This window comes from Onychostoma macrolepis, chromosome 05 (genome assembly GCF_012432095.1).
Source record: "Onychostoma macrolepis isolate SWU-2019 chromosome 05, ASM1243209v1, whole genome shotgun sequence".
In the NCBI taxonomy this organism is placed as follows: domain Eukaryota; kingdom Metazoa; phylum Chordata; class Actinopteri; order Cypriniformes; family Cyprinidae; genus Onychostoma; species Onychostoma macrolepis.
This window is the reverse complement of record NC_081159.1, coordinates 27,062,574-27,084,300: the sequence shown is the minus strand read 5'-3', so window position 1 is coordinate 27,084,300 and position 21,727 is coordinate 27,062,574. Positions and strand designations below refer to the sequence as shown.

General features: G+C 37.2%; 2 protein-coding genes across 6 annotated transcripts in view; one reads left to right on the top strand and one right to left on the bottom strand.

The window, feature by feature from the left end:
- The first annotated feature begins 548 nt into the window (after window positions 1-548).
- On the top strand, window positions 549-4,882 carry cenatac (centrosomal AT-AC splicing factor). Of its 2 annotated transcripts, none has more exons than XM_058775269.1 (11): window positions 549-739; window positions 1,268-1,431; window positions 1,507-1,605; window positions 1,723-1,789; window positions 1,886-1,948; window positions 2,167-2,228; window positions 3,199-3,313; window positions 3,407-3,437; window positions 3,512-3,607; window positions 4,251-4,383; window positions 4,592-4,882. In XM_058775269.1, exons 1-11 carry the CDS (start codon window positions 623-625, stop codon window positions 4,695-4,697), a joined length of 1,053 nt encoding a protein of 350 aa, XP_058631252.1. In that variant the 5' UTR covers window positions 549-622; the 3' UTR covers window positions 4,698-4,882. The 2 variants fall into 2 exon arrangements, with proteins under 2 accessions (XP_058631252.1, XP_058631251.1); XM_058775268.1 differs by having other exon boundaries at window positions 3,196-3,313.
- Window positions 4,843-21,727, bottom strand: part of arhgef12b (Rho guanine nucleotide exchange factor (GEF) 12b) — a 72,771-nt gene continuing 55,886 nt past the window's right edge. For 3 of the 4 annotated variants that reach the window (XM_058775263.1, XM_058775265.1, XM_058775267.1), the window contains 26 exons: window positions 21,602-21,644; window positions 21,228-21,360; window positions 20,948-21,085; window positions 19,917-19,949; window positions 18,771-18,885; window positions 18,565-18,670; window positions 17,023-17,229; window positions 15,683-15,827; window positions 14,797-14,832; window positions 13,412-13,566; window positions 12,742-12,888; window positions 12,561-12,646; window positions 12,177-12,302; window positions 11,918-12,032; window positions 11,028-11,128; window positions 10,870-10,947; window positions 10,479-10,554; window positions 10,143-10,310; window positions 9,907-9,994; window positions 9,370-9,447; window positions 9,188-9,282; window positions 8,740-8,991; window positions 8,352-8,579; window positions 7,647-7,873; window positions 6,312-6,387; window positions 4,843-6,207 (listed from right to left, as the gene is read on the bottom strand). In XM_058775263.1, the coding sequence (XP_058631246.1) occupies window positions 6,197-6,207; window positions 6,312-6,387; window positions 7,647-7,873; window positions 8,352-8,579; window positions 8,740-8,991; window positions 9,188-9,282; window positions 9,370-9,447; window positions 9,907-9,994; window positions 10,143-10,310; window positions 10,479-10,554; window positions 10,870-10,947; window positions 11,028-11,128; window positions 11,918-12,032; window positions 12,177-12,302; window positions 12,561-12,646; window positions 12,742-12,888; window positions 13,412-13,566; window positions 14,797-14,832; window positions 15,683-15,827; window positions 17,023-17,229; window positions 18,565-18,670; window positions 18,771-18,885; window positions 19,917-19,949; window positions 20,948-21,085; window positions 21,228-21,360; window positions 21,602-21,644 (3,063 nt within the window). In that variant the 3' untranslated portion in view covers window positions 4,843-6,196. The remainder of the gene's footprint in view (window positions 6,208-6,311; window positions 6,388-7,646; window positions 7,874-8,351; window positions 8,580-8,739; window positions 8,992-9,187; window positions 9,283-9,369; window positions 9,448-9,906; window positions 9,995-10,142; window positions 10,311-10,478; window positions 10,555-10,869; window positions 10,948-11,027; window positions 11,129-11,917; window positions 12,033-12,176; window positions 12,303-12,560; window positions 12,647-12,741; window positions 12,889-13,411; window positions 13,567-14,796; window positions 14,833-15,682; window positions 15,828-17,022; window positions 17,230-18,564; window positions 18,671-18,770; window positions 18,886-19,916; window positions 19,950-20,947; window positions 21,086-21,227; window positions 21,361-21,601; window positions 21,645-21,727) is intronic. The other variant, XM_058775264.1, reaches the window with a different exon arrangement.

The window sequence follows — 21,727 nt, the reverse complement described above, 5'->3', positions numbered from 1 at the left end:
AACAGTCCATTCATGCTCGAAAACCCTCCAATGTGGCTGAATTACAACAATTCTGCAAAGATGAGTGGGCCAAAATTCCTCCACAGCGATGTGAAAGACTCATTGCCAGTTATCGCAAACGCTTGATTGCAGTTGTTGCTGCTAAGGGTGGCACATCCAGTTATTAGGTTTAGGGGGCAAGCACTTTTTCACACAGGGCCATGTGGGTTTGGATTTTGTTTTCCCTTCATAATAAAAAAACTTCATTTAAAAACTGCATGTTGTGTTTACTTGTGTTATCTTTGATTAATATTTAAATTTGTTTGATGATCTGAAACATTAAAGTGTGACAAACATGCAAAAAAATTAAAAATCAGGAAGGGGGCCAACACTTTTTCACACCACTGTATGTATGTATATCACTGAATTGGCAGATTATATATATATATAATATGTGTGTTAAATAAACTTGGGCTGAAGCGCAACATTTTCATTTTGGGGTGAACTATCCCTTTAAGGAGATACAAAAATATCATCCCAATCACAAGAGGGCGCTGCAGAGTGTTTGGCATCACATAACGTCACTATGTTTAGACAACATCACGCTTGCAGTCGCTAAAGAAACAAACACAGAAACAGCCAAATGGGAGCGTTTTATTGCTCTATCTGCAGAAAAACAGATTTTTCTGGAAAAGGACACATTTATGGGAAAAGCCACCAAAGCAAACTTAAAGTAATTATTGTCAAATTCATGGAGAAGGTAAGCGTGCTAACGAGATAACTAGCTGAAGATAAACTCTAATCCGACTCCAGATACGAATTGGGCACACATAATGTTTGTATTTTATTGCATTACACGTAAAATAGTAAAACATGCAACAAAGTAAGCCATTTTTTTGCAGTTGCTTTTAATAAAGCAGTTTCAAAGGGAGAATGGGAGGATGAGTCAATGATATGTAACGTTACATGTTTTTAATGTCGGGGTAATGTTTTTTGTTTGTGTAGGCTTTGTGTATAAGTTACATTAAGCTGCCTATTTGACCAGGACAATTCTGTAAGAGATTTTATTTTTTTGGTTAAATAAAGGTTTTAATAAAATGAAGTGGCTATGTAAAGGCAGTTCAGGTATACTTAGCTATGAACAGGTTCAGCTGGTGGTTGACAACCACAAAATGTCATAGATAGATAGATAGATATTCATTGATATTAAGTGTGATTTGAATGTCAAAATACAATTTGGTGCCATGAGCTGTAATAAACTTATTTGTTGTTCTGCATGTTATTACAGATCAAAGAAGCAAAGCGGACCATTAAAAACCCTCAGGTAGAGAAATACAGTCCTGATCACGACGAGAAGTTCTGGTGTTACTGCTGCGCGCTGGAGGTGCAGAAACACGTGACTGACAGTAACATCAGTGTGCTGTACGGAGGACTGCTGGAGCACATGAGCACGTAAGATCACACATCAAACCTTTGAGAGAGACATGCAGAGCTTGCAGTGAATTTACTGAGCGCTTCTCATTGCAGCCCAGAGCACCGGACAAACACACACAAGTTCTGGTGGGACAATAAAGCAGATCCCAAACTGCGAGACAAGTTTATCATAACAGAAGAGGCAACTGAGAGGTTATTGCTTGCTTATTTGTGTTTGGGGACATGGATGTGTTTGTTATAGCATTTCTGTAGTACACTGGTACCATTACTGTTTGCAGATGTTCTAAATGAAGAGTGCCTTTTTTATAGATTCAAGTCTGAGGTTTCCAAGGCTCTGGAACAGTTTGAGGAAAAAGAGGATGTGTTTATTAAACAGGTAAAGATGTTTTACTGTTAGGCCTACTTTCAGTGTTAATGGTTGTTGGTTTAACCATATCTGAACTTTAAAGCATTTCTTCCCTTTCATCCTCAGCAAGCTGCAGTGATCCGATCCCAGGAGCAGCACAGACTGGAGGTCCTTCAGTCAGTATCAGAGGTTTGTTTTCCTGGGATTCTCCAAGCGTATCCATATCTCAGTATTCGTTTATTCAGTTTGTTTGATGGAGAAAAAAAAAAAAAAATGGAAATGTTATTTGTGACTTTTTCCAAACTCTATTGGTAGTTAGCTTTTTAAAAAGCAAGTAATTCCTTTCCTGGAAAATGATGTTAAAAAGACATGGAGTATTACTGTTGACTTTCCTGAATCAAACTTAGCCTGATCCAGAACTGGAACAACCTGCTGAAGTGGACCAGCACAGCAGTAAACATACAGCCAGGTAAAATAAATGTAATAAAACTGTTGCACCAATACTCATTTATTAAAATGCTGTAATACCTATATATATATATATCCATTCCAATACACTAGTATGCAAAATTTGGAGTCTGTAAGACTTTTTTTTTTTTTAGAAATGCATACTTTCATTGTGCAATGATGCATTAAATTGATTAAAAAAAGTAACAAAAAGACAGCTATGAAATTAGATTTTTAATTTTTTAATTTAATTTTTTTTTAAAATGCTGTTCTTTTGAACTTCCTATTCATCACAGAATCGTTTTTTTTTTTTATTTTGTTGTATTTTGATAAATAATGCAGACCCCAAATTTTTAATATTGTATATTTTTGGTGTGAGATATGTCACAGTTTATTAAAAAAAAAAAAGGTAGAGTGAGATGAACGGAAATACAACCTAATCCAAGTGGAGTTTAACTGAAATAACAGTACACTGGTCTCACAAAAGAATGAAATGTCATGAGTTGTACAGTCAATATTTTTTATAGATACAAATACTATGCCATCCTTAAAATGAAGCATTACTAGAAATACTGGTGCAAGTGCAAAAAAGGAAGTATCAGTGTGGTTTTTTTCATTGTTTGTTGCATCCTTAATCTTTATGCAAATCTAGAGTGCAAAATTTGTTTTGTAGATAAAATAGATATATCTATATATGAATTTAATTTTCTTTTTACATTTTGTTTAACATTTTTAATCCCTACACAATTCCTCTATTTCAATTTATATTTTTAGTTTTGATGAATTTATTTTATAAAAAGAGAGAAAAAAATATGAGTAGGTGTCCAAATGTTTTACTAGTGTGAATAGAGTCAAAGTTTGCATAATATGAAACAGAAGTTATATACGATTAAATGCTTCTTTAGTGCCTTGAGATGATCACAATGAGTTTTTCTTAATATAATCTGGTACTCACAATGTCTAAAGCATGAGTTTTGATGTTTGATAAGAAGTTCCCACAGTCACTCTTATGAAATGGAGCCACAACCAGGGCCGAGCCACGAGGATTTCACCTCACACGGTCAGTGGAATGAACCAGGACTCGGCTTAACTTTCATTGGTTACCAGGTAATCTTTTTTACACTATACATATGCAACAATTATTGATTAGATTAATAAACAAGGTCCGGGATCATTTTGGCTTGCTGCTCCTATTTGCAGGACACGTCCAGCAGTGGAAATGTTCATACTGGTGAGTAAAACCGATTTAGTTTGGGTTGGGTTTATTCTTTGAGAAGATACTGAGCAGGTTGTGTTGAACTGTAGGAGCTGTACCGCCGTGGCTACTGGAGGAGCCTGATGAAGCCTCAGGCAGTGGACAGCAGGAAATGGGCCCCTCACTTCAGGAGTTCCTCAAACACAGTATGCACTTCACTCTCATTATTATGTTTATATTACAGAGGACATCTCTATGCAAAACACTTCAAGGGATAATTCTCTCAAAAAGAACAATTATATCATTTACACACCCTCACATCGTTCCAGACCTGTATGACTGACATTCTTGAACAGAACAAGATATTTTGAAGAACGCTGGTAACCAAACAGTTTCAGTTCCCATTGACTGGACAAATCTGTATAGGTAAAAATACAATGAAAGTCATTGGGAGTGGAAACTGTTTGGTTACCAAAGTAATATCATCTTTCATGTTCCTCAGAAGAAAGTAAGGTATACATGTCTAAAAAAGACAGGTAAATGATTGAGTTTTCTTTTTTTGGATGAACTATCCCTTCAAATGATATGTAATACTATGGCTATTATTAACATGGAAAATTAGGGTACTGCTTATTGAATACAGTACCATATACACCGTGTACTAGCTAACTTAATACATAGTATTTTAGTAACATTTGATATATAATCTTCCACGGTACCTTTTTTTTCTTCTATTTTATCAATTTGATCTTATTTATAAGTCTTTGAAGGTAACCAGGTTTACATTTCACTGCAAGTTGTATACTGTATATAACTGTGTTATAAGTAGTCTTAAATCTTGAATTACAGAGGAGCAGGAGAAGCTCAAGAAGCTTCCGCCCAACCGTGTGGGTGCAAACTTTGACCACAGCTCACATACTGACGCCAACTGGCTGCCATCTTTTGGACGTGTGTGGAATAGTGGCAGGCGCTGGCAGTCTAGGTGAGCTCTTACTGCTTCACATTAGTAGGTTCATTCAGTTCTTGGTCTTTTTTTATTTGTATTGATCAGTTCATCCTTAATCTTTATAAAAACGTACAGTACAAATTTGCTTTTGTAGACCGATTATCCAAATAAGAATTACTTTAGGTTCTTTAATGGAAGTTGGTGTATAGTTCTTGTTTTTATTGACACTCTTTCCCCCCCTCAGGCATCAGTTCAGAGAGGAAGAGGCAAAAACCAGGGGGAAGAGGAAGTGGGAAGGTGACGGAAAAGCAACAAAGAAGCAAAAAGACCTCAGTAATGGAGAGTTATGAAATGGATGCCCCAAATATACTGGCAGTGTCGGAAAGATAGCATATATATTGGTTTTCTCATATTGAGAATTAGTATTTAAAGGACTTGACAACAGCTTGTGTATTTCTGGAACAATTTAGAAAGAATTTTGACAAGAAATGAACATAATTTGTGTTTCCAGTTTATTGAATACATTTTTGCTACAGATGTTGTGTAATTTCTTTTTTTGGTCGTAAATCCAAAACAAAATATCCTTCCCACTCTCCTCAAAAGGTAAATGTGATAAAATGAAGACACAATGTGCAATATCTTCTTTCCATTTTGAACAATACATCAGTTCAGTCAAATTGAATAGAATCTCGTCTATTAGAGCTATTTCATGTTCTCAACGGAAAGCCAAGACCATATTAATGTTCAATAATATAATAAAATACCTCAAACGTCTAGACAGAATAATAAAAATACAGATTACATTAATATTAAAGGATACCTTGCAGTCTTTTATTTTTCTTCTTTTTTTAGTAGTTTCTGTTAAAATAATACATGACTGAACGCTTTAGAACGCAAAAGAAAAAAAAAGGGGTCTCTGTAAGAGATGCAGTGTTGGTCATAATTGTACAATACATTACATTTAAAATGGACCGTTAAGGGTCTTCATCAAGTTCCTGCATTGAAGCTTCTTTCTATTTAACTTCATTCTCAAAACCAAGAAAATCCGAAAGACAGATCGGGCCGAGCCGCCTGACACGTGTCGTATTAGCTCGACCCGACGACATTACGAAAGGTCCGGTTTTCCCGTGGCCACAAGCCAGAGAAAACGCTTTCAGTAGCTTCATTAAATAGCATGTGGTTTATTAAGAGAGGAGGAATGAGGAGACACCACCACAATCATCAGCCCATCCTCAGACTCATTACCCTACTAGTATCATTTGCCTTCATCATCAGTCAGCAAACGTTGGCCGTTCCTCTTTGAGACGGCTCATTTTAGGCTCACGTGATAATCAATATTCTCCGCAAATCTAATAACGTGCTCTAGCGGTACATGTCAAACATGGTTTCTACGTTGTAAAATCACATATACCGCACGCCGTATCAAAACAGAAGTCAGGCATTCGGTGTATGCGAATATCTGTCTGAACTAACTGCTCATCATTATCATGCTAGTGAGGTCAAAGCTCTGTGGAGCTACCTTGACCACTCATGCTGTACTTTCATTGGCTAATATAGACTCTAATGTCTTGGGAGGTTTGCTGAAGGAATGATGAGTCTTCTGTCCTCTGAATGCAAATGGTGGAGTGATGAATCGTCCTTACATGGCAATCTTTCTGAAAGTACCATGACCACGCTGGTGTGCAGATGAACAGAGATTTGGAGCGAGTGATTGGGGTCGCCCTTTAGTGTGGCGTGAACGGAAACTCCAGATCTTCTGTCCATTCGGTCTGTCTCCGTCCATGGAGGAGCAGCCCAGTGTCTCTGTGTCTCCTCCCGTCTCAATAAACAGAAAGACAGCTCTGCTTCACTAACTTTTATCTGAGAGAAGGATAAGAGAGAAGGAGAACTATGAATGAAAGCTCTTTTAGTGATAGCACAACACCAAACCAAACCACGGACAGGTAGAACTAAAGCTGCGCTACCTTTGTTTTCCTCTGTGTCAGTAGCTGTTTCCTCTGATAGCCTTTGGCGTAGCTGGTTATACTTGATTTCTGTATCCTGCAGAACAGATTTGAGTATTATTGTTTATTCGTGTATATGAAGGACTTAAACCAAAAAGACATTTACCTGATTTTTGTTTTTAATATAGTTGGACACTTGGTCACATATTTAAAGGTATGAATCTTCTCACATTCATTATTTTAAGGTTGATACTACACAATGATTTAATATAAAAAACTAAACATAGTATTTCTCGCCCTACCATGGAAGTCAATGGGGACCAACAACTGTTTGGTTCTTCAAAATTCTTGAAAACATCTTTTGTGTTCAACATAAAGAAACTTCATCAGGATTGGAATGACATGCAGGTGAGTAAATGACAAAATTTTCATTTTTGGGTGAACTATTCCTGGCATTTAACAATCAAATACTAAAATATTATTTGGACAAAATGTACAGTAATTACAGCATTTTTCTTGAGAATCCTCAGATTTTTTAAGAATATTCAAATATTTCAATTCAATTTTTTAGCACTTTTCACAAATTCCATAAAGCCAGCAAGTGTAACACTGCAATGAGAGATTTAAAGGGAGAGTTCACCCAAAAATGAAAATTCCGTCATCATTTACTCACCCTCAAGTAGTTCCAAACCTGTATGATCGTCTTTGTTCTGCTGAACACAAAGGAAGATATTCTGAAGAATGTGGGAAACAGAGCAGTTCTGGGGCACCATTGACTTCCATAGTATTTTTTTTTCCTACTATGGAAGTCAATGGTGCCCCAAAACAGCCTGGTTACAAACTTTCTTCAGAACATCTTCCTTTGTGTTCAGCAGAACAAAGACATTCATACAGGTTTGGAACTACTTGAGGGTGAGTAAATGATGACGGAATTTTCATTTTTGGGTGAACTATCCCTTTAATATAGAAAGAGTTACTTCTAAGAAACATTCTAGCACCATTTGTAAGCAGACGCCATTAAATGGTTAGTTCACCCAAAAACTACTCTCCCTCATGTGGTTACAAACCTGTATGAGTTTCTTATGTTAAACATAAAAGAAGATATTTTGAAGAATGCTGCCAATCAAACAGTTGATGGTCCCCATCGACTTCCATAGTATTTCTTTCCCAACTATTGAAGTCAGTGGGGACCAACAACTGTTTTGGTCTTTTGTGTTCAATATAAAGAAACTTCTACACTATTTGGAACAACATGCGTTTAGATCATTTTTGGGTGAACTATTCCTTTAAGTTTTGACCCTTTTGGTCATTGTATATTTGCCTATCTCTGACCATTTTTAGGGAGAAACTCGTCACCTTCAGATGCTGCAGGTTGGCCTGTAGTAGACGTATGTGTGTCATGATCTGTCTGTTGAGGTTTGGTCCTCCACTGCTCTGAGAGGAGGAAGAGAGGAGCTTCTTCAAGTCAATGCCTGAGTCTCCACCAGCCACCGGCTCCCCGCTGCTGCCATGCACGTCATCATCTGTGCTGCTCTCACCTGAGCCTCCATACACCTCCAGCACCATGTAACTGCCTGCAGAGACTGACAGAAAACAAGAGGAAGGGTTACAGGATGCAGCCAGGTTGAGATCGAAGTAGGCCGAATCCGAATCATCTGAAACATGTTGTGACATATTCCAAAGCGAATTATACAATGCTATTAATGTCCAGCATGCAAAACATGCACAAAAGCACACATTTGTAGGGGTGAGTGAGCACTAGGTTATTTGTAAAGCGCATTTCCCACATCCTGGCAGTTTCACGTCACACAAATAATTTTTCTATAACAACTTAAATATAAATGATGTCCTACACAGCTGTGCTAGTTGCAGGTTTCTCATTTTACTCTGTGGCCTTTCTTTTCATATTCAGATTCAATCAAATCAACATTTCATGTCTATTTAGTTATTCATTTGTTAGTCTTTTATTAAGCGGGACAATGTGCGGTCAAGCTGGGCATTATCAAGTCCCTTGCATTTCCTGATGACTTCCAAAAAAAAAAAAAAAAAGGGACAACACACCACAATCCTCAGATGTCTCAAAGAAGCCTGTGTCTCCGGAGGGCAGTTCCTGTGCGTTCTCCCCTCTGTTCTCGGCCCTTTCTGAGCCGTTCTCAACAGCGGACCCGATCGCAGTGCTGTCCACCACCCCCTGTTGAGAGCCCGTCCTCGCCACATCTTCCTGTTGCTCTTTGTCTGTGTCCTCCTGACTGGACATGTGGTTGATCAGGAGCTGCCTTAGTGTTGCCACTGGAAAACACACAGACGTGAGTAGACTTAGAGGGTTACAGTGAATCCAAGATAACCTTAATGGTTTTATTGTTGGATTTTAGTAGGTATCCCTACCCAAATTAATTTTTCAGTGAGAGGGACAGCTCATAGCAGCACTATAATCCTGTCTTATACTCACGTGTTCTGAGAGCTTCATCAGCTCTGAGAGGCTGGAGCTCGAAGGCATCGGCCTCGTCTATGGCGATGCCCTGCCTCGAGCCCTGCTTCAGGAATGTCAGACGATCGGTCATATCAGCCAACGTGAGCGCTTCAACTTCAGCCTGATCCTGTAGTGAGTTTTCTTCTTCTTCTTCCTCCTCCTCATCAGATTTGGTCTCAAATGGATTGGTGCTACATGGCGGGGTTGGCATGACCTCGGTGCCATCTTTTTCTACAGAAAGTATACAGCAAAACTGAGGCATACAATTTTTTGAAAGGGATTTCTGAGGATGGATACTGGATGTGTTGCTATTGCTATGGTATAACTACTCTATTTGAATGAACTACCTTATTGCCAGACTTTTATTATGGTATCAATTTTATAGTCACAAACATCTTTAAAAAAATAAATGAAAGAAACAGTTTACCTGGAGACTGAATGCTCACTAAAGAAATGGGCTCAGAGTCTTTGTTTAGTTTCTGAACACCAGAGTTTATCAGCTCGACCGCTTCACGTTCCCCGCTGCAAAACATGTCATATGTTTTACATCACCTCACTGCTTATAAAACACTTCTCATATTATAAATCATGTAGAAAACTTAAACTCACTCAGTCTGAGGTAAAGGAATGATGTTGTGTAGTTTGGTTTTCATGCAATCGGCTCTTTGTGTGATCAGACACTGCCACCTAGTGATTGAAAAATCAATACAGATAGTAAACAGCATTTTATGAACTAAAACACATATATATACACATTATACATATATATATATATATATATATATATATAAAGTTGAAAAATGTAAACCTAAATTAGAAATGTCGTCTTGGCCACTAACAAAGTTTTAAGTACTAAAATTACTAAAACAAAAATATCAATTTAAGCTACATAGAAATATGCAAAACAAAAAAATTATAACTGAATACAAATAAAATTCTAAATATTAGTAAATACTATAATATTTTTTAAACAAAAAATAAATAACAAATAACACTATTATATAATTAACAAATAACTAAACCAAAACAATTGTTAATTAATTTTTAGAGGCTAAACATACGGAGAAAAAAATGTGAGCTCCTAATAGCAGATACTTAACAACACTAAAAGAGAATATAAAAAAGGATAAAAAATGCAGCACTCACGTCTTTTGCTCAGATACGGTTTGGGCCATTAGTTCATAGATCTGGGCTCCATTATCAGACATAGAGAGCACAAAGAACGACCTGTTGTCTGGAATACATTCAGACAATAATGTTAGTTCAACTTACTTTTGAATATGCTTCATCAAGAAGCCATTAAATACCTGTTCTACACATTTTGACAAACATACATTTCAACCACTTGTCTTGTGTCTGCTTTTAAGAGCAACAATTCTTACCGGTGGCGACAGAGCGCACCATCACAGTGCTGAGTTTGATGATGGGGCTGAAGATGTGTTTGGTCTCAGCGGTGCCCGCCAGATTCTTACTGTGGCATTTTAAGATCAGCTTCTCATCTTGCCTTTGAAGTAGCACCAATATATCCTCCAGCAGCAATGTGTACAGCTCTGAATACACACACACATCATATGAAAACATTTCACAACAACAGTAAAGATGCCATATTATACACTTTTGCAGCATTTAACTTGCGCCCTGATGTTTTCCATGATGTCAGCCCTAGAAGACATTTTTAATTTGAGTCTACAGTGAATTCTGTGACAAGCCACACCCACCAATAGTTTTATCTTTGTTGACCTTCCAGGACAGCGGTCCCTCATGCACCATCTTCCTCTTAGTCAAGTCCAGGTTCTAGATGGAGAGTAAAATCAATTTTGTTTATAACGAGTTGTCAGCAAGGTTGCCAGGTTTTCACAACAAAACCTGCCCAATTGCTACTCAAAGCTAGCCCAATCGCATTTTGAGGAGGGTCCCTCGTGTTCCGGGGGGTAAAATGCATGTTTTATTCCAGGGGCTAAATATCATGTTATTGGGGTCGCTTCAACCCGCGGACATGAAGAGCCACCCGCGGCAACAGTATTAAAGTAGCCTAATTCCGCAGGAAAATCGTGGACTTGGCAACAGGTTTATTAAATGGATTTCAAATATTTAAATATGAAGTCTCACCTTGAACTCAGCGATCATGGGGTTCTCGCTCTGCTTCAGTGAGGACAGGTCCAGTCGTCTCTGGTAGTCCTCCAACCTCTGGGGGCAGCAGAGGATCAGGGAGCAGCTCAGAATGATTGAGTTCAGCACTGATTTGAGGTCAGGTCCTATTTACTCACCTGTTTGTTCTCGGCTTCCTTCACCTCCTGGTTGACGTGAGTGAGAATCTTTCGACAGCATTCGCCAGCCTGTTTCACTTTACTTCTCTCCTCAGCATCCTCTGCAGGCAAAAGACATGTCAATTCTATATAAATTACAGACTAACTGTGCACCAAAACAGATTTTATACAATCACATTAATGCACAGAACGTCCTGTCTTTAAAGGGACAGTTCACCCAAAATAAAAATTCTGTCATTATACATCCTCAAGTTGTTCCAATCCCCTAAGACTTCCTTTCATCCTCGGAAGTCAGAACAAAACTGAAGATATTTTAAATGAAATCCGAGAGGTTCCTGTACCTCCACTGACAGCCTAAGCAACTTTCACTTCGAACGCCCAGAAAAGGTAGTGAAAACATGGAAGCAGTCCATGTTACTCCAGTGGTTCAACTGTAATTTTCTGAAGCCACAAGAATGCTTTTTGTGCACCAAAAAAGACTATATGCAACATTTTTATAATTAAATTTAGAAGTGGCAAAAATTCTGCGTTTGTACAGCAGAACGAAGACGAAAACACTTCTCACAGCGAATATCCTGTGCAGTGAAACCTGTGACTGCCACTGTGTTTTGCTTCAACCATGAAACGTTATGCAAATTTATATACTTAGTCGATGTTATGTGTGTGGTTGTGCATAAGGAAGCAGAATACGACTCTCTATCGCATAAAAGTGCCCTCATGCATATGCAGAAAAAGCTAAGCTCAGATTTGATTCTGAAATTTTCCTCCCCAACCCCTACTTAAGGTTTATGTGTATTAACATTACACTGAACAACAAGCCTAATATAATTTTTTGCGATCAATTGGGACAAGTGTAATATGAATGTTCGAAAAAGAAGAGACTGCTGTACCTGTGTATTTGGCGATGTTCTCCAGCAGGAGGGGATACTTTGTGAGTCTTTGTGTCTCCACAGGAATAATGTCCTTTAACTGCAGCCTGCGACAATGTCGGTTACTCTCTGCCTCCTGCAATGCAAACACTTCCATATTAATATTACATTTGTTATATTTTCCATCTGGAATGGCCAGATAAAACACACAAACACGACTAAAAGCAAGTAGAGTTACTTCCAATTATGAAAGCAACCACTGCTCTATTAGGCCACTGACCTGTATGAAGGAGTTGAAGCGCTGGTCTTTCTTCTGTTTGCTCTTGATGAGTTCCAGGGCGAAAGGCTGATTACTGCAGTACGTGCCCGCAGCTCCCTTGATCTTCGCCTCCTCTTCTCCACTGAACTGTGGATAAAGACACAACTGGATGTAAAACTTCCCTGCTGGAAAATCTAATGGTCACTGGATTTAGATGGTTTCTAGCTAGCCAAAATTAGTCATTTATGGTCATTAGTTGGTCCAAGCTGGTTTAGTTGGAAGATCAGACCGATTTGATACAGCAACAAACCAGCTACCATGTTCATGACCTTGTCTACCGTAGACTAGTACAATCTGGTTTTTCTAGCAGGGAATTCTCTTTAATGCATATTTACAGTTTCTTACCCAGGAAAGCAGATCATCTCCTATTGAGTCAATGAGCGCCGTCTCATTTTTCTTCCGAACCGCAGTCATTTGTTCCGTTAAAGACACTGAAGTGAAACGAGAAGGAAGAGAGTATTTAGAGGGAGCCTTTACTTTAGATGTGTTCAAGACTTTTGGGGGTTTGTGAAGTTATGAGACTTACTGTGCAGATGAACGATCTCCTCAAGGTTGCTGAAGATGTTTTTGATGTCTGCAGGAGGAAGGATGGCCTCTCTGATCAGCGGCTGGTAAAACAAATTCTCCAGAACCTTCATCATTCGAACATGTGCTCTCTCTGTGTAGAACAACTCTGTGAAAGCAAGACAGGAAGGAGAGAGGTGGTTACACAGGAGAGTTTGCACTTGTTCACTGCTTCTCAAGTTTGTGTTGGGACTAATCAGAATACTTTATCCTGGGATAAAATAAGGGAATAAGTTTTCAGTTGTTATGCAACTTTATAATAAAATAAAAATATATGTAATAATGTTTCTTGGTTTACTTATTCAATTTTAATTAATGATGGTAAAAACATGAAATGTCCAGAAACAAACGGTGTTTAAATCAAAATCAAAAAATAAATTGTACTACTAGCATAAAAACTAATGGCAAGAGATCCATGTAGCCTTGAGAGATCCATACGTCTTGAACTGTGTAACAAAATATCTGATATTTAATAAAGAACAAAAGACAATTTGGTGTTCATTGTTCATCCATATCATGCAGCTTGATTTAAGTTTATGAGAAGTAATTAAAATTAGAAAAGAAATTGTGATTACTTTAGGAAGACACTTCCCAAACTACTGCTCATACAGTAAACCACACTTGTCACTCACCGTTGATGACTTCCTGTCTCTTGATTTCCTGAGCTGTAAGTGTGGAAAGGACGTCTCTGCTCACCAGCGTCTGCCAGTTAGGAGGCTCCAGCTCTGCCTCAGCACACTGATCATCTTCACTCTGCACCTCTCCAGAGCCCAGCGGCTCCATCCTGCTGTACAAACATGGCAAACGCAATGAGAACACATCAAAACGCATGTCTTAAATATCTGTAATTTTTACTTTTTTATAATTTAATGCTAATTTATAATAAAAAACAGTGGTAATCTTACAACTTTAACAGTTTAACCAATCTTAAAATGCAATCAACTAGCAACATTAAAAAAAAATCTAAATATATTATTAAAATAAAAATATTGTTTTAATATAAAAACATGTTTTAATGAATGTTATTATTTTTATGTTGAGAAGTAGATTTTACTACACAAATAGTCATAATTCTATCAAGTTTTTTTAAAATTAACAAATGACTAAGTGACATGATGAAATGCTCAAGAAATTAACTCTTAAGATCTTTGCACACCGAGTCTGAAATTTTCGCATGCGTTTTTTCGTATTCGTCATCAAAATGCTTGCTACGGATGTGAAAATGCAGAAAATCGAACCTGGTCCGAATTTTTTATTTTTTTAAGACAGATGAAAGTTTCGGAGGGAGTGTGTAAACATGATTGACACAATGTGAGGTCATGTTTATTTTTTAATGTGCGAAAATCTTGGACGAAAATTTCGGACACAGTGTGCAATGACCTTTAGAGCAGCTCTGGAGATTAAGTTTATGTAGAGTGTCCCTATAGTGTCTTTATATTGTTATTCAGAAAAAATTTAAAATAAAATTATAAATTAATTGTAATTATAAATTACACACACATTTATAAATAGTTCTACAGTAAATATGACTTGATTCCACGATTTCCGCATCATGGAAATCATAGAGGCCTAGCAAGTAAAACACTAAATGCCCCTTACAGCAAGTCAGACAAACTAAATTCTATCAGAGCTGTCACATGGTTCCCACTTTCATAAACAATTAGCCAAAAATGACTTTGAATGTTATATTGAAATTTATTACATAATACATTTTATTGTATGTTATTATACTGTCATTTAAAGATTATATGTATATATAACATTACTTACACAACGACCTTGGGTCATTATGTAAGTGTTGCATGTTTATGTGTATTAAAAGCACAACCTTATATTTTGTATTGTTACACAATGGGATCCAAAAGACTGAGAACACTACTGAAAATGTTTCTGTTTTATTACATGTGTGTTTTGTCACATTAATGCTTATATTGTTGTCTGAAATGGCCAAGAAGTGATATCAGCATCGACCACTGAAAAACCCATACTGGTCAACCACCAAAGAGAGAGCACTCACCTCCTGTCAGGCCTGGGGGTGCCGGTGTCCTGCGTCCTGAAAGGTAAATCACATTCCAATTACCCTACAGTAGTAAGAATCCCAACATCCCAAACGCTGCATGTTGTCAGCGATCTCTTTCTCTTCCCAAGAGCCCTAAGTCATGAGGCACAAGCTTCATTCTCTGTTTGTCCTAGTAAGATAATTTACAGAGCAGAGCACCACAGAGCAAAGCTTTGTTTCAAATGTTGTATGTGCATCGTCACTACTGAGACTTAAGGAACAAAAATAGCTGTGAGGCCTGTATCATGGTCGCTGAGACAGATGAGACTGCTCTTACTCAAAACAGCCCGATTATGAGACAGCGACTGCTTGTCTCAAATCCAAATCCAATGTAAAAGCATTTTTTGGAGTGACAGTTTTTAGGCTTATTTACACTACCATTTATTTAAAAATACAGTAAAACAGGAATATCGTAAAATACTATTACGATTTTAAAATAATTAAAAAATAACTATCACTTTTGAGCAATTTAATGTGCCTTTTAGAATTAAAAAAAATTATATTAAAATACAAAAAAATATATATATACATCTGACTCCAAACTTTTGAATAGTAGTTTAGTTCAGACTCAAACCAGTTTCAGGTTTTGCAGTGTGAACAGCAAAAAGGTGCTCATAAAACAATATCTAAATGTGATTTTAAAATTAAAATGTGATATTTAGAAATCCAGTCAGTACGAAATGTCAGATTATATTCTCATTCAGGATGCTAATTATATTGTTCTACTACCTGCTGAGGACAAACCAGATAATGACTGAGTATGCGACTTGATAAATCTGGATTATGTGCAGTGTGAAAAAGTGATTTTATTAATATAAGCCTGGATGGTGATCACTTGACTCACTTGTCTGTCTCAGGTTCCTCCTCCTGTAGATGCTCCAGTGTACAGGGGCTGAAGTCAAAGTGAGTGTTTGAAGACGACGAGTCCTGCGGATCTCCCGGGACGACACCGTCTCCCAGTCTGGGTATTGCAGAAGAGGGAAGTCCACCTAAGTTCACAGCCAGAAAGAGACAGTGTGTCAGAAAATGAAAAGCTTTTGAAATCAGTGCTGAATAGAAGAAGCTTCATAAGGAAAGGCAACTTGAATCTGGCCTTTGCTGGGCTTTGAACGTTTAAAGTTGAAACAAAAAAACAATACAATTATGCACACAATGAATGAACTCTCCCATTGAAGCACGTAAAAATATCCCTCTCTCTAAATGTGGGCACAATCTGACTATCTCCAATTAAAATGCAAAAGTAAAAAAGTAAAAGAGGCCAATTATTTTCAGAAAAAACGTAGTCAGCAGATTTAAGCTTTGACCCCAATAACCAGGAGAACACTGACAGAGCCCAGACAAAGCAAACAAACTTAAAAATACAAACTAAAAACAAAGCTGGGGCTGTATTACAGAAACATCTTAAATCAGAATCCTATCCTATTTGGTAATTTCACTTAGAACTAGACCTTTTTCAAATCTTGAGTCAAGAAATAAGATTGTTGTTTACGTATGTGATACTCTCCAAAATGGCGCTATAGGATGACGCGGAGGAGACTAATTGTTGAATAATAGATGTTATTTTTGTTTTTTTGCACACAAAAAGTATTCTCTTAGCTTCGTAAAATTACGGTTCAACCACTGATGTCACATGGATTATTTTAACGATCTGCTTGCTAAGTTTCTGAGCCTTAATCGTGTAAGAACCTCCTATGGGATGAACGGAGGTCTTACAGGTTTAGAACAACATGAGGGTGAGTAATTAATGACAGAATTTTCATTTTTGGGTGAACTATATCTTTAATGTTTACTCAGGTCTATTAAATAATCTAAACAGATCCAACTTTTGATTTGAATAATGTATTAGCAAATGTTAAAAATTAACATTACAAATAATAAATTATTTGTGAAAAACTTATGAAAATGAAAACCTTTTTATTGTTGGTTCACCTTAATTAACCTACTTTACTAATGGAACTTTATCGTAGCGTTACCAAGAAAATAAGCATGGCTGATCTTCTTTTTGGGGCTTTTCTCAGCCAATACTCAAATTTTAATTATCAGTTTGATTATTAATTATTTAGTATATAATGTAATTCATTTGATCTAAATCTGTAATCAACTGACAGCCCCCAAAAAAGTAAAAATAAAAACTTTTAAAAGCACAGACAGCTTGACAACAATGATCTGTGAAGTGTCTCTCACCAGTCTCAGACTCTCGGCTGATGCAGTCTGTGCCCTGTGCTGCTGGAGCGCTGTAAGGGGGTGACGTGACCAGGGCAGTGGTGCCATCTGAGCCTTCACTCGAATGACTGCTCCGTACGGGAGGAGACGAGCCGTCTGCCTGCTCTCCAGCGCCCAACGGCAGCTGAGGCTTTGTCGGACGCTGCCTCGGCTCCAGGGCCCTGGTGACTGTAGGGCAAGAGAAAGAGAGAGAACAAAATCAGTGTCAGGCCTCGCCAATAAGGACTACCTGTTTGTCCGGGTCAGCGTGAAAGACCCTCGGGACAGTTGATGGAATTATTGTTACATATGCACACACACATAAAATTGGGAGAAAATATTTAATTCAGTGAGGACAGAGCAGTAATTATTTTACATTGATTACCTTATTTAATTTCTTTAATATTTCTTTCCTCTGCATACTAGTGTTAGACCTACCTGAAAAACTCAACACACTGTTTGTTTCATTTTATTTGCTCAATTACTCTTCTTATTTTATTACTGACTGTTTACTTGTCTTCACTAACGTTTAACCTTTATATTAGTTAGGATAGTAGTTTTTGCTGTGATATCGAAACTGGAAAAGGGAAATTTCACTGGTATCTAAAATTTTGGTGTTGTGACAACATTTACTAAAAAAAACTAAACAAGCAATTTACTATTTTTATTTATTTATTTTATTTATTTTGTGGCAGGGCCAGTAGAAAAAACTTAGCATTGAGTCCTGAATGGTAGTTGTCTCTTCAAAATAAAGGAGATTACAAGTGAGTGGCTGTCTGTATAAAATTGTCACAAACAGGGAAGTAAAATAAACCCACAAGGAACTAGATTATGCCACACAGAGATTTCACCCTAACAAAAACTGAAACAAAATTCCTTTTTGTCTGAGAAATTAACCGGTTTTTCCCTTTTCATTTTTATCTCTTTACGTTCACTTATAGTATTCCTCTATGTTTGAGAAATATTAATTAATTTCAAATCCCATTTCACTATCTCTAAATCCTAGAATTAAACAGGCCTCTCTTTTTTGCTACTGTACCTTTAAGACTACATGTAAACGACCTCGTTTATGAATAGCTGACATTTCTGCTACTGTCTGCATAACTACAAAACTAAACCTGTGTTGTAATCCAGAGGTTTTCAAGGCCAGATTACTTAAAGCATATCAATAAAAACCAAAAAACTAAATAAAAAAACTAAAATATTATGCATATACAAAATAATCAAGATTTCTTTTCCCCCTCCCAATAACAATTGTTTTTATTAAAGAAAACATAGAATCAGAATCTTGTAGCTTCTGAAATCATAAAATAAATTTTGGTTAATTTAATATATCAACACTCCCAGTTTCTGTTACCAAAACATTAACTTACTGTTAACTCATTATTACAGCAGAAATGCAGGAGGAAATATCTTAGCCAATATGGGCAGGGCCTTTAAATAATTTTGATGGCCAGTGGGGGTCTTTGAATAAAAAAGGTTGAGAACCACTGGTTTAATTGTTAATGAAATGAATCAGCTTACTTGCTGAAGTGTCAATCCTGCTCGGCCGTCTCTGAGGAAAAACACTAGGAAATCGTGTTTTCTTTGATTTCTCTTCACTTCCATCTTTCTCAGGCTTTATACTTTTCTGTTTAGGGAGCACAGAGACAATGGTTAGGTTTCTTTGGTTGCATGGAGTCATTTGGAGACAGAAACTCCAAACTCCAAAGTTTGCTGAGAGTTTGTACCTTTATCTTAGGGAAAAGATTCATTAGCTTGGGCTTGTGCTCCAGCCCTCGAGACTCCTTCACTTTTACGCCGAGCTGCTTCATATACGAGAGTATCACAAACTGCATGGTGCTACTGTGAAAGAAAATGACAGTATGAGGAAAAAAAACACTTGGAATTTGTTCACTTCCCTAAGTTTGAACAGTAGTAATGTATTCAAATTGCGTTATTACATCTGTATATATACCCAGGTTTTGATGATTCAGCCAAAACAGAAGACTAGCTGATGTTTTTCTAATCCAGCCTCAAGGTCCTTGCACACTGATTCTGAAATTTTCGCATACGTTTTTTCCATATGTGTCATCCTTTCCTATCAAAATGCTTGCTACGGATGCGAAAACACAGAAAATCGAAACTGATCCAATTTTTTTTATTTTTATGACGGATGAAAGTTTCGGAGGCAGTGTGTAAATGCGATTGACACAACGTGAGGTCGTATTTATTTTTCAATGTGCAAAAGTTTCGGACTCTGTGTTCAATGTTTAAAACGGACCATTCTGAGAAATCATTATTTGTCATTTCCAGCAGGGGGAGCAAGAGCTTAGTTCAGTCCATGCTGAAATACTTTACAGTGTGCAGAAAATTATTCTGACAGCTAGGACCCCAGCTGAAGAACTTACAAAGCTGTTCTCACAAACACTTACAAGCCAAACAGATGACTTGTACAATGCGTAACCGCAGTCAGTGCCAGAGCAGAAATAGCCCTCACAAGCTCCTGTCAGAGGCTTCATGAGGCTCCACTCTCTTGCATGCCATCTGGGCGGACACACAACGCCTCAGTCCCTGCTGCTGCCGCCCATATGGGCTCCTGACCGATCATATGCTGCAACTACACACCACTCACAAGACTGCAGCAAAAATTGGGAGGGAAACTACAGTGCTAGTGTGATTTGTAGCCGGTTTTGCCTTTAAAAATATACCTTTTTATACTTTTGTTTTACTACTTTATGAAGTAATGTAAAACTGTACCATTTTACTAAATACTACATTTTTGTGTGACCTTGGATTTAGTATCAATCTGTAAGGCAGGACAGTGTTTCAGGGGTTAATATGGGGTGATGTAATATGTCTTTTATGGAGGGAGAGGACATGAGAATTCCCCTTACCACTTATCTTCCTCTGTGGCCTGTGACGTCAATCTGAAACAAACATAAGTTGCGATTTACTGAAGTGTGAAAGACAAGCAATTTCCAGTGAGTTTTACTTCTCATTTGTATAGTGTAACATGTAAATATTATTTACCCATTTTGGTTTAAACCTAAAGATGTTATCATGATTAGTTTAATCTCAATGCTATCATATTAGTCAAGGTTTAATCTCAGTTAATCTTTGGGTAAAATGGCAACCAGTTAAATAATGATTAACAATGAATGGCTGATGCCAATGTGTCATACATAAACCTTGTTACCACAACCCTTTTTAAAATAATGTAATATTCTATAAATCAACAAATTTGGTCAAAATTACCTCATCATTATCCTTTAAGGAAGTGAATACAGCTAAGAAAAATCAATTCTCCCCCCCCCCCCTTTTTTAGTTGTGTTATATTTGTCAGTTGGGAACAATTTTTTTATTAAAAACGTTTGTACAGTACTTACACCGGCATTATATTAGCAATAATTTCTCTTTCTAAAAAGCCCCTAGCGAACCTTTATGAGTCACATGTTACCTTTCTGAAATAATATGCACCTCAGTTTGCATACTGGTCCCTTGCAAATATACAGTATATACCTCTTGCAAAATTTACATACTCCTTAAACATGTATATTTATATAAAAGAAGAGGAATGAGAACAGAGCCCTGTGGAACACCCTGAGTTAGGGGAGTAGTGCAAGATTTAAAGTTATGGACAGCAATTAAGTGTTGTCTATCAGTAAGATACGATTATAACCATGAAAGCCCATGAAGCCATATGACATTTTTTTATGATTTTTAAAAGAATTCTGAACATTTTAAAAATTCTACATGAGCTTTGTAAACTTATGATAAAATGGTTATGTAAATGGCAGTGATCTGTAATGTGTGAGCACCAACTACCATACACAGAGAGACAGCCAAGAAGAGAAGGACAAGAAACCTATCAAGCATCATCTAAAAGTATATTCACATACATGTCAGCATGGACAACTGCACTTACAGTACATCCTCTATCTTAGAGATGATGTGCTCTGCACAGGATCGCTCTTTTTCCAGAGCCACACGGTCTCTCATTCTCTCTGTATCCAGACGGACTAGCTCTGCTTCAGCTAGGGTCAGACCCATACTGCGCTTGTGCCTGAAACATACAAATAATACATGAGTGAACTTACTGGAGGAGAAGGTTTTGACTGACACTTGTTGGTACATTGGAGTTGAAGAGTGAATGACCCCTACATTTTTATCTGATTGTGTGTGTGTATTAGATGAGTGCATCTCACCTGAAGTCTTCTAGGTTTTTCTGGATGTCAGGTAGTAGTGTGTCCTGCAGCTGCTGCACATATTGTCGGTGGACGTCCTCTGAGATGGGCTCCGGCCTCTTCCGTTCTGCATTAATTGAGTGTGCAGTCCGTTCTATGCACACACAAACACATGAATAAAAGTCATGAAAGGTTCTAAAATGAGATGCACAGTATACTGGCACCATTATCGATAATCAGACGTTTTTCTCATTTACCAATAAATCAGCAAATACAGATTAATTTTAAAATAAAAAAATAAATATCAGACAGTTAAATTGTTGTTTTATTCAGCCAATATATTTTGTCCTTTTATTTTTAAATAACATCCCTAGTATTCAGAGGTTTGAACTTACCCAGGTCAGCGATGATGGATTCGGGCACAGTTACTTTCAAGCTCTGTTAAAAAATAAATAAATAAATATATATATATATATATATATATATATATATATATATATATATATATATATATATATATA